Source organism: Haemorhous mexicanus, chromosome 1, assembly GCF_027477595.1.
Source record: "Haemorhous mexicanus isolate bHaeMex1 chromosome 1, bHaeMex1.pri, whole genome shotgun sequence".
NCBI classification, from domain to species: Eukaryota; Metazoa; Chordata; class Aves; order Passeriformes; family Fringillidae; genus Haemorhous; species Haemorhous mexicanus.
The window spans coordinates 19,290,329-19,303,390 of NC_082341.1; the positions used below are offsets into that span (position 1 = coordinate 19,290,329).

The 13,062-nt window shown below is 38.0% G+C and overlaps 1 protein-coding gene across 1 annotated transcript in view; it reads right to left on the bottom strand.

Moving 5' to 3' along the window:
• Positions 1 to 195: 195 nt before the first annotated feature.
• PLXDC2 (plexin domain containing 2) overlaps positions 196 to 13,062 on the bottom strand; it is a 250,177-nt gene continuing 237,310 nt past the window's right edge. The window contains exon 14 of the mRNA XM_059842010.1: positions 196 to 3,178. Within this exon, the coding sequence (XP_059697993.1) occupies positions 3,062 to 3,178 (117 nt within the window). The 3' untranslated portion in view covers positions 196 to 3,061. The remainder of the gene's footprint in view (positions 3,179 to 13,062) is intronic.

A 13,062-nucleotide genomic window follows, 5' to 3' on the forward strand; every position in this document is an offset into this window, starting at 1 on the left:
ACTGGAAACGCTAGGGAAACCACTGTTTCAGACACTTGGATGAAAATTTATGAATTGTTGAAAAACATTTCAGCTGGTTTCCTGAGAGAGGGCTATATGAAATTTTTTTTGGTCTGGGTCAATTACACCTGCTGCTTTATTAAAATATAAGAATAGGATTCCTAGTTAATCTCAATATTTTATCAGACCTCTAGATTAATGTTTGTATAATTTTTAATGTGGCAATTTTAATTATTAAAAAATTAGAAAACCAGATGGAATTACAAAACAGCAACAGATTCCTTAATTAACTTTTGCCTACTGGGATAAATAGAACATACCACAGAATATATCAAAGCAGACACCAATGAGACACGATACATCCATTAGTATGCAGGAGGTTTTCTCTTCAGATAGCAGCTCTTATCAGACATAAGCATATGCCTTTCAATCTCATTAAATAAACCCAGCAACTCCTCATGTTATAATCCACAGCATATGACATCATGGCAAAAACCTGAAGAAGAATTCTATGATGCTCTCCACAGACCAGTGAAATCTCCCACCTAAGTACATGAGGGGGACAAAAATGAAAAAAACAATTGCTACTATTTTATGAAGTAGTATAACATGTAAGCTAGTCTGCAAATACTAACAAACATCCTTCAGCTGTGAAGGGGCCTTAAACTAAAAGTAATCAAAACATCAGATTTAAAAATTGTTGACATATTTGTCTAATCATATCACAAATACTCTGCCAGCTCCATTGCATGACATGTATTACATACCTGGGTAAAAATAGGAGTGAATCAGATGAAGAGCAGACCTATAAACCCACAATAATATAAATCTTCTTTACTTATATGAAATATCCTTTGAACTTATTGCAGTACTATGTAGATTTTTGCAAATTCTTAGTATAATTTGCAAGATGTTCTCTGAAATAAAAATTATTTCAAACAGGATTCTAGAAGCTGTAAAATTGCTTCTTTTGGAATGAACCCCAGCTGATGACTTCCAAGATTCCCAGAAAAACTGATGATAATTATTGCACACCAAATACATTCCTACATGATGTGCACTGATATCTTTTTATTTAATAAAAATGAGTGTCACCATATATATGTGCATACATTTGGTTATTGCTATCAGAATTAAAGCCTGCAATTTAAACCCAGCCTATTAGAAAAAGGGCTCAGCAGACCCACACAAATGGAAATGACTACTTGCCACAGGTCTTTAACCAGGCTTTGAAACAATGTGTTTGTTAGTACCTTCAGATTAATACCAGTTAGTTTTTGAACTGTTTCAATTTCATGCTAGATGATTCAAACCAAATGAAAATAAAAATGTGTTACCCAAAAGAAAAGAATACAGAAAATACAGTATTGTAGTATTTACTGAACAAAATAACAAAAATCATGTTTGCTTTTTTTTTTAAACAGCTTTAAGTAATCAAATTTAGGCCATACAAGCATCAAGAAATGTAAGTAACTATCAAGGTGGTATCTACAACTTTTTTAAACGGCTCAAATTCCAAAACCACAAATGTTGTCTACCTCACTTAAAAATCATTCAAGTGCCTTGCACAGTATGTAAAAAAATTGATAGCAAATGATTGCTATGAAACATACATGCAGTACCTGAATTTTATATTTCAATACCTCAGGCCCAGATCATCAAAGCATTTAGGTTTCCACTCCTCAGGGAAGCTCTGGGTCTCCATGTATATTAACCCCTTCCCTGAAAGGAGTAACTGTTTTTGATGGTGTGAATTTATAGTGTTGTCTTTCCCTGTGCAGGGAGGGAAAGGGTCAATTTTACAGAAAGAATGGTTCCAATAGGCAGAAAGTTTATGGACTGCAACTACACGAACCACCTTCCCTACACAACATAAAAATATTCTAATATTAAGGATTATTTTACAACTCAGTGGAAATATGCAGTAATGCAATTCATTTCCTTTGTCTGGATGACAAAAATGCAGTCTTAACAGTCACAAGAACCCGCCTTGTGTTAGCTATAAAAAAAAATATATTTATATATATATTTATGCAACTACTATGTGCATTAAACAAAACCACTGTATGAATCAGCAGGGTTCAATAACACTTGTATCTGAATCTCTGGAAGGGGTGCATTGAAGTCTATGGTGCTTCTCAGTAAGGACTCACAATGAAATGGCAAAGAATAGAAACCCATTTATTTTAAATCTTATTTTTCTTACCCCATTGCCTAAGAAATGGTCCATAAGGTCTCTGGCAGCTAAAAGGATCTGTTGCCTTTACTTCAACCTACTGCTGAGAAATGAAAAATACACCTTAATACAAACCTGATAATTCACTTTTTTCAGTGTTTTAGGGAACACTGAAATAGAAAATCAGCCAAACATCATTGTGAACTCCCATGAAATAATTCCACCATCATGAAAATTCTCTGCTGTCTTCAGTTCTTACCACTCTGTGTATCATGACTTTTTTAGCAGCCTAGTAATCAGCAATGTACAAGAAACACTGTATTATTCCTGAAAAGCATTTACATTGTGACTCACTCAGGTTGGCAGGTCGATTTAGAATTGAAAAGTGTATTTCACATCTGCTTATTTAAATGTTGGAAAATTTCTTTTCTTCTTCTTTACCTGTCTTAGGATACTTTTATCAATCACACTGTGATCAATGCCCTTTGCACTGAAATTGTACAGATTTTTTCCTCAGTCTTTGAGATAACAGAGAAGAAGACTTGAACCAAAGAGCAACACCCTCGCGCACCAAAGCTTTATTATATTTCTGATTACTGTGCATCCCCACACCTAAAGCAAATAACATGGCACTGGGGCCATGGTTCTGATACTGTAGGTGTCCACTGACAAGTGTTCTGCATGAACCATTGTGTCTCTGTCCACTAACAAATACTACTGTGCAGTAGTAATCTGGTATCTTAGATAGTTTTTCTTCTTGGACAAAGTTTATCCAGAATCTTCTTTCTATCAGGCTACAGCAGCTTAGGGCTCCTTTTCTTTAAAGAGAGGCAAAATAAATGTCTTACACCTGTAGGCCAGTACTGGTGTTCTGTCCCAGAAATTTTAGCACTGCTCTGATACGATGAACCCTTCTTTTTCTCCCACTGGTTCCACCTCAGCATAGGCAGGATGTCCAGATCCTCTTCTGAATTTCATTGCTGGCCATCTGCTTGGACGTCGCTGCAACAGCAATAAAAAAAGAACCTTTTATGAAGGGTACTACAATAACTTGTTAATAAAGAGATCTAACAATATCCTGCAATTTTGACTTCTCATACCAAACCACTCTCCCTGTAGTTGTTACAGGAATAGAAAGGCAGCAGCAAAAGTCAGAGGAATTGATACCTCTCTTTAAATTTATGGGGGATGACTGTTCTCAAACACATAAACAATTACCACTACTCTTAGCAATGAAGAGGATGAAATAGCTCTTGTCTAAAATGGTTAATTATTGGATTTGTCACATAAAGAACTGATGCTCCACTAACCTCTAGAGGATCTGTTTCATGCCCTTCCTTCCTAGTTCTGCATAGGAATTTTCCAATATACTCTATGCCATGGGAAAATATGTGGCAGAGTTGACAGAAACTTTAATTTAAAAATTATTTAGGATAAAATTCTGGCACGCTTATGCAGGACCCTCAAAATAACGACTTACTATTTCAAGTGCCATAATTTCTACTTGAGTAGTTTATTTTGATGGTTCAAATGGAAGCAACATTTTTATTTAAACTCTTAAGATCTTTGGGTACAAGAGCCTTAAGAAGTCCTAACCAGTTTCCACTAGGATCTTGGGTGCCTGCTTTAAAAACAGCTAATAAACAGAGAAAATAAACAGTTATTTTCTAGGTGAAACAATTCCTGTATTATTATGATATTTCTAGGGAGGAAAAGTGCTTTAAACAATCTCTATTTTCAAATTAATTAATGTCACATAAGGGTCAGATTTTGGGTGACTGTTCTGAGACTATGTCAAAAGGAACAGCTTTCAGGAAAATAGGGAAACTCCTTCATGGAGTCAGTGAGAAGACAAATCTTTCCTAAAAAGATTTTTTCCTATTGAAAATTTTATCTGCCAAATATACCGATTTGTTTCTCTTTACTGATAAGAGTTACAATCTACTTGGAAGGAGGGCTAGAAATACAACAACTTATATAGAAACATTGCAGGAAAATGAGAGGAGAATCAATGAAAACAAGTTACAGCCTATATTTTCATTGACAGCTCAAAAGCTAAATAACTTTACTTTATGATCTTTATTCTGAATATAAACACTGCATTTGATTTTCTGTCCCTATAATACTCCATTTTTATTTCCTTTCAATCACAAAGGAGGCTTCATGCTACTGAGGGGTGTTTTGGTGCCCATAGCACAGCCATAGCCATGATGTTTTGCTGGGACTCGTGTTGCTGTTGGGCAAGACTCACTAAAGAAATCTTGAGGTGTGACTAGATCTTGTTCCCACAAACCACACAGCTGACTGTAGGTTCAGCACAAAGTCTTCCTCAGTGACCATTTTCAGGTAGATACCTCATAAAAGCAACTGCTTCCTTTTCCTCCCGTTGCAGGATCAGGTTACTTTTGAGGCATTCAGGGCTAAATTCTGTTTGGCAGGTAATTTAAAATACCAGACTTTTCAGTGCAGCACCTTCCTACAAAATAGGAGGGCAGAACACTGTCTTCTTTAATGGATGTCTCTTCCTAACAAGAAAACTTAGTCTATTCAAACTTTGGAGAGTTTTTTTTAACCAAGCTTGACTCTGTGTGTTTTCAAAATTAAGAAGGACAGTTGGTTACTGCTAAAGAAAATGGGTCATATTCTGTTCTCAGGCTCACTAAAGTAAATCAAAATAATGCAATTAAATATAAAGGATTTTTTTTTCAGATTTACACTGGTACAAATGAGAAAGGAATTTGATGGAGAGGTCTCTAATTAAAAGGGAAAAGGAAAAACCACTGGAAAACTACCAGGAAAGTATAACTAGAAATGGTACCAAATGGTGACGCTAAAGGATGAGCTGGGTTTTAATATACTAAGTTGCTTCCGAATTTAATTTTAAGGTGTACCTATGATTAGTTACCACTTCATTGCTACATTGATGATAGATACTAAAGTTACCATTTTGTACTACTCTTTTTAATTGGCCTCCAGATTAGTTATGGAACAGATGTGTATCAGTTTTAATGATACAAACCATAAGACATAAATATGAGGTGGTTTTCCAGAAATAAAGCAAAGGACTTGCAGGTCATGTTCTAATATTGCAGTTACAGTTTTCTGCAGTTTCTTGTTGCGTCTGAGGTGAGACTTTCCCTTTATAGTGATTGTTTAAGTTCAGCTTCACTATGTGCATGTTGACAGTTTTAAAAGAGAGCACTGACGAACTATCAATTCATTGCCTTATGTAACCTCTTGAAAGCTGTAAAAATATTTCAGCTTTAACTGAGAAAACCAAAAGTAACTTGATAGATTTTGGGAGATACAAAGCTCCTTCATCTACTGAAGCAGCTCAGGAAATACTTAATGCATTCTTCTTCTTTTTTCTCTGTGAAGACTATTTAAAAAACAGGAAAAAAAAACCCTACTCCCAAACAAACCAACTAAACAAAACACACCAAAAAAACCCACCAAACCAAAACCAAACAGGGAGAAAGCAAGCTGGGTACTTAATTAACTAATTTCCAAATTTAGCAGGAAAAAATATGTTTCTTCCTCTGGAATCAGAACACTAAAGGAAATCCTCTGAGCTGTGGCTAGAGAGTTGTAACTCCTTCTTCCTTTCAGGGTATTACAAAGCAGGAAAACAGGACTAGTATTTTTTTTTCATTTTTTGAAGCTTCCTTGAGTCCACTATTTTGAACAATGAAGTTGAGAGAAAAGCACTTGTGACTCTACATGACTAGGATACAGAATAAATATGTTGAGACACTGGAAAATAATTTATGATATACGTTAAAAAAGTTAGTTCCTATTGAAGATCAGTAGATACAAGGAAGAAAAATCCAGCAGTTGGATAATCCATGGAAAGTGAGGTCTACCTTTCATTTTCCTACATTATGTCTGTCTACACCATTGTTGGTGGCTGTGCAGGATGTTTGACTTCCTGCAGCAATACAAAGACTAAAATAAGTATATTATTATCCATCTTGCAGAAGAGACAGAATTTATACCATTTTTGTTACTTCTGAGGGAAAGCCAGAGGGAATTCCACCTATTAAAACTAAAGAGTAGAGACTGAAGTAACTTCTCACTCTGGTTGCAAGGAAAGATCTCCAAGTATATTCTTCTTTTTGATCACTCCTTTTGACATCTTTCAATATCAGGGATTTTTGAGCCTTATTGGTCCTTGCTTATCAATGAAAATCATATGATCTCACTTAGATGTTAAAAAATATGGGTTTGATACATATCTGAGTGCAGTTAATTGAATATAATCTAAATAAAATTCAGTTGTTATGATCTGAACATGGTTTCTAGTGTTACAGTCAAATTTTTTTAAGGTTGCTAGCTGTAGACCATCTTATTTCCTGCTGAACAGTAACCAATATTACAAGATCAGTTACAGGAGGATGGACAGTTGTGTAAAGTTGCGTTGAAATACTGGTATCTGAAGATTGATGCCCTGCTTCTGAGAGTTTTTGGTGCTAACATTATCTCTAAAATTTATTCAATTTTTCAGCTTTTCTTCTGAGATGGTAATTTATCAAAAGCAATTGTAATAATGTATATTTTGTTAGCTGCAGCAATTTTAAGCTTTTACATTTCCTTTCATAAATCTGTATGAAGACATGTTTATACCAGTAATGAACTGAAGGAACTTGGCAACAGGTATTACATATTTGATATTTTTACATCCTAGCCTCTATCATCACCATCCCATCCTTAGTCTGTATTTCCCTGAGTACACAAAAATGGAATGAGAACAATTCTGTACACATCTGCAATGTCAGAAGAGCAGTGAAGGAAAACAGTAATGAAATATTTGCCCCTCTGTCATCTCCTCAACCCTGCCACACACTTTTTGTTCTGAAAGATTTCTAAAACACTACCAAAAGTTTTTTTTGTATATTTCAACCAGCATAAAATCCCAGAGTGCTTGTGCATGCATCAGCTCTTCATTCCTATTCAGCAGTAAACTTGAACTGTGGATTTTATCAAGACATGCACAATCTTTTTAAAACCGAATTTACTGAGTATAAATACTGAGTATACTGAGTATAAATACTTGACATAACATGAGAAGGTCAATCTTTCAAAGTCTTGACTCTCCAGAGCTCCCTAGTAAACTTGATTTACCACTAAACTACACAAAAGCTGAAGTTATTGAGTACCTTTTAGACTGAATGCTCCAGCACTACTTTGTCTCCTTTATGTATTGATTTTTTTCTACATTACAGTCTTTCAAACTTCCAGAAGACTAGTTCACTGTGTCTACTGAAGGGCTGCATCTTACATTTCCACTGATGTGAAATTATTTGTCTAGTCCAGGAGTATAGGCACATTTAAATCTATTCAAAAACTGTACTCTTTAACCACACCTTGTCAAGAAGGCCTGTTTAACTCTGATGATATGGAAATATGCAAACATGGACTTATCAAAATTCCAGATTTACTGTCAAAACTTCAAAAAAACTGTTATTAATTACTAAAATAAATTATGAAAAAGGGAACAAAACTACAGTATGGTCTTACTAAATGACTAAATGTTAATCTGATATTATTCAAGACTCATTAGTCCAAGTACCTGTCCAGTGTTAAGCAGCCTCGATGTCAGGGCTTTGATTTCTTGAGAGAAGTAAAGATCTCTCTGTTACCAATTACCTTGACAATAACATGCATTTTTGTGCTCAAAGTTACCTGAAATTTTTGCATTAGTCTTTAAAGTCCTCTAGAAACACCCAATTTATTTGACAAATCACAGTCAGAAGCAGATGAAGCTACAAATATCTGAAACTGTACTTCTGATATATATTCCCAGGAATAAGAAAAGAACAATTGCCTGGCACCATGTTAAATTCATATTTTGAAGAAACTGTTCTAAATAAGGGTTGCTTCAGACTTAAGATTTAGTAGAGTCATTTACAGGCTTAATTTATTTTTCTTTTTGATAGAAGTACTTGTTGAACGTATCTTTTTGTGATTTAAACCATCTTTCTATAATGTTTTTTGCAGTCTTATGTTCATCTGAGGAGCTGGCTGCTGAAGGACGAGAAACAGAATGTCTCCTTCCTCTACACCTTTGACTTTTATTGTCAGTGTTGCTTATTTATTTTAGTGCTTCTCCCCTGTGGTCGATTTAGGTTTCCCTTGCTGAACTGCTGGTTCCTTCTGAGCTTGATAAGCTTTGGAAAAATAACTTTACTATCAGTACCGGCAATGACAGTGAGATCAACGACAATACTCCAAATGCCAGGACTTCAAAAGAAGAGAAGAAAAAGGATACCTGTTCTCTTCTTTTTAATTATCCTCTTCATGAAACACAATTCAGCCTAAACATCTGGACAATAACTACTTGATGACCATGTTAATCCTATTTCAAACTAAAAGCATAATCCCCCATAAAAAACAATGGGCCATATCCCAGAAGAAAACAGCAAATCTGTAGGAGCTCCATCAGCTGACTTAGACAGCTGGTGATCCCATTCTTTTTACAAAAACCTTTCTTTTTTTTAAATCTGTCTCCTATTTACTTCTTGTTTGCTTGAAGACATACACTGCATTTGTGATATGAATACAGAAACGTAGAAATGGTGCATGGAAAACATGGCTGGATGTTAAATCTGGCTCTTCTTTGTGGTGTGCTGTTACAAGCAGAGAAGTAAAATGGTGACCCAGAAATGTCCATTTATTTCCTGAGTTCTGAAATACCAAGAACTTCAACATTTTAAACTGTTTTCTCATATTATTTCCTTCTGCTAAGGAGCCGGGGGATGAGCAGATGAAAATCTGAAAAAAATCTACTGCTAGATGTGTGTGCCAGTGAATGTTTTCAGATACAATCCCCTATACAGCCCATAATTTAAAAAAACCCCAATAATTAGGGGGTTTATAGTCCCCTAATTATTATACTCCCAATACTTAGGGGTAATAACAGTCTGTTTTCTCAGACCACCCCAGCTAGAGCCCAGTATTTAGAAATCATCTTCAGGTCATGCTAAGAGTCTAGATACTGTCAGCTTGAAGTGAGACAGAGTTAAATGCCAGGAATGCAGAACTTTTCATGCTGGTGGTCTTTATGCTAAAAATCAGTCACAACCTTATTTAATTTATTAGCAAATACATAATTTAAGTTAAATCAAGGACATAATTTAAGTTGAATCAAGAGGAGTTAAGGTGCCTTCTCCATGCTCTGATCACATACTATTATGTGTTTGCTGAAGATCTGCAGCTGTTTCTTCCTCCCTTCTTGTCTTTTTCCTGAAGGTCATTCCTTGGCTTGATAGCACCAATTCAACTCTCTGTGTGGCCATTTAAACAGATTCCTGAAATAATCCATTTTAAGCATCCAAGATGAAGTAAAACAAACAACAAAAAAACAGACACAGGTATGTGCATGTGCGTGATGTAAGAGTACATGTATGTTTCTAAGCAGCTGAACCAGCAAAATAAAGCTCAGCCAAGGAGGCTGGGAACTTGAAGGCAAAAGGTGTGACCTTCAAAATAGGATCTTAACTCAAAAGAATGTTAATTTTTAACCACAAACACCCACACTGCTCTTCAGTGTGTGACACATTAACTACTATTAATACATATACAGCCACTAATGCATAAGCTCTGAATTCATTCATATTCTTAGAGCTTCAGAGTCCACATATGTTAGTAAGTTTAAGGGCCCTTGAGTCCAAATCCCAGAGCTGCACAGCACCATACCCAAGAGTCCAACCTGTGTCTGTGAGTATTGCCAAATGCTCCTTGGGCTGTCAGGCTGGTGCTGTGACCACTGCCCTGGGGAGATGTTCCAGTGCCCAACCACCCTCGGGGGGAAGAACCTTTTCCAACCTAAACCTCACCTGCTACAACCTCAGGCCATTCCATCAGGTCCTGTCACTGGTCATGACAGAGAAGAGATCAGTGCCTGACCCTCCTCCTCCCCTCATGAGGAAGTTGTGGACTCCAATGAGGTCTCCTCTCAGTCTCCTCCAGGCTGAAAAGATCAAGTGACCTCAGCCACCATCTTTGTTGCCCTCTTTTGGGCTCTCTCTAATAAACATTTTTCTTACACTGTGGCACCCAGAACTGCCCCCAGCACTTGAGGTGAGGCCGCCCCAGAGCAGAGCAGAGCGGGACAATGCCCTCCCTTGCCCTGCTGGCCATCCTGTGCCTGATGTCCCCCAGGACAGGGTTGGCCCTCCTGGCTGCCAGGGCACTGCTGGCTCAGGTTCAACTTGCCATGGACCAGGACCCCCAGGTCCCTTTCCATGGCTTTGCTTTCCAGCCTCTCATTCCCCAGTCTGTCTGTACATCCAGGGTTGCCCCATCCCAGGTGCAGAATCCAGCACTTTCCCTTGTTGAGCTTCAATGGTTGGTGATTGCTTAGCCCTCTAATTTGCTGAGGTCTCTGTGGGGCCTTTCAGCCTTTGAGGGAGCCAACATCTAATTCCAGTTTTGTATCATCTGTGAACTTGCTTAGTCTCCCTTCCAGCCCTGGTCCAAGTCATTGATGAAGCTGTTGAAGAGCACAGGGCCGAGGATGGAGCCCTGTGGAGCCCCACTAGTGACAGGTCACCAGTCTGCTGTCACTTCATTCTCTGTTAACCTTTGTGCCTGAGCCAGGAGCCAGCTGCTCACCCATCACATGATGTATTTATCCAGCTCTGAGCTGGACATCTTGTGCAGAAGGACTCTGTGAGAGACAGCATTGAAAGCTTTACTGAAATCCAAAAATCTCGTTATGCAAACAGGCTCCCCTTGATCAACCCCATGGGTTACCTTGTCACAAAAGGAAATCAGGTTGGATGAGCAGGACTTTCCTCTCATGAAGTTGTCCTGGCTGTGACCAATGACTGTGTTGTCTTTATTACTCAGGTTTTTTAATACCTGCCAGAATAATCTTCTCCATAATTTCACCAGGCAGTGAAGTGAGACTGACAGGCCTGTAGTTTATGGAGTCCCCCTTCTTGTCTTTCTTGAAAGTTCAGACAACTTACACCAGCTTCCAGTCAGCTGGGACTTCTCCATATTCCCAAGACTGCTCAAAAATCATTGAGAGGGTTTCTGTGATGACTTCATCCAGCTCTTTAGGATTCCTGAATGAATCCCACTAGGCCCCGTAGATTTTTAGGGATCCAGCCAGAGTAGCAGATCCTGCACAATTTCAGGGTTGACTGGGAGTTGATCATTCTTGCAGTCATGGTCCTCCAGCTAAGGGTACCCGTGGTCCTGTCCCATTTATAATGGGACAATGTTGTTTTTACACTGCTTAATATTAATATATTTGAAAAAACTCTTTTTATTGTCCTCCACAGCTCTTCTCTGCTGAGCTTTGGCCACATGAATTTTCTCCCTACCATGGCCATCAGAGGCTCTGTGTTTTTCCCATGTCACGCGGCCTTGCTTCTACTGGGCATACACCTTCCTTTTCCTCCTTATTTTTAAGAGAAGATACCTCTTCAACCAAGATGGCCTTCTGCCTTGTATGCTTGACTTCTGACATTTGGGAATTGCCTGCTCTTGTGCCCTCATGAGGTGATGTTCACTAATTCCCTGAGCAGTCTGAGGTCTGCTCTCCTCAGTCCAGAGTTGAGGTTTTTGCATTTTTCCTTCTGTTAACAGAGATTTTAAACTTGATCTCTTCATGGTCACTACGGCCAAAATGGCTTCCATTTTCCACTTGCTCACAAGATCCACCCTGTTGACAAGGAGTAGATCAAGGAGGGCATCTTTCTAAGCCTGTTCCATAAAGTTGTCATTCAGGTTTTTAGGGATCTTCTGGCCCGGATTTACCAGCTGTGTGATGCTCCCAGTTAATTTCTGGCAAGTTGAAGTCTCCCATAGGGACAAGGGCAGTTGACTTGGAAGAGTCCCTCAGTTCTTTAAGGATAATTTGTCATTGTCCTGTCCAGGAGGTCTGTAGTGGACTCCCACAATGGCATCTACATTAGTTGTTTGTCCCTTGATTCTTATCCAGATGCTCTTGCCTGTGCCATTGGCAGCTGTGAGCTCCATACATTCCACCCCTTCTATTCCATACAGTGGCACCCCTGCACCTCTCCTGCCCTGCCTGTCCCTCCTGAAGAGCCTGGAACCATCCAACAGGGCACTCCAGGTGCAGGATCCCTCCCACCAGGTTTCACTTGTCAGCTGTGGCCAGATCATACTGCCTTTGATGTCCAACAGCAGAGCCCTGTGATGACAGCTGAGGTAAATTTCAAGCCTCAAAAGGACTTTAGATCACAATATAAGGAAGTAAACCACAAAGTATGCAAGTATAAACTTGTGTCATGCAACCCTTCTGCTCACTGATAACTGGGTGCAAACATGCAAAAGATAACTAAATAAAAGGTAGCCAGACTTATACCTAAATTTTCAATTTGCTAAATATTCCCTTGAAATTAATTGCTCTCAACACCCAAGTTCAAGCACACATGTAAATAATTAGAGAATAAAAATACAGGAAAAGGAAAGAACATGAGGGGAAAAAAAAGAGAAGAATTAACATATAAAACTAAAGCTTCAATTTAGCCCACAGCTCATTGAAATCTGAGGAAATCCATCTGGCCCAGCTGGGAATTTCTTTACTCCTCTTTATATTGAGCTCTGGACCTTTAGATCACATATGCTGTATCACAGATATGCAATCCATGACATTCAGGACATCATGATTGGCTTCTTGGCCATCAAACCTCACATCCTGAATACAAGTATACAACATAATATAGTAAATCAATCAATCAATCACTTTTTAATTGTGCTATAGCTAGTGTGTAGTGATATATGTTATAGCTAGATTTCTGACAAACTTTGTTTAGGAAGTCATGAAGAGCATTATTTGACAGGTATCCTACTTTACAAAAATCAGTCCAAATCAGCTCAAAGTATACTCAAGAGACACAGGATTTCTC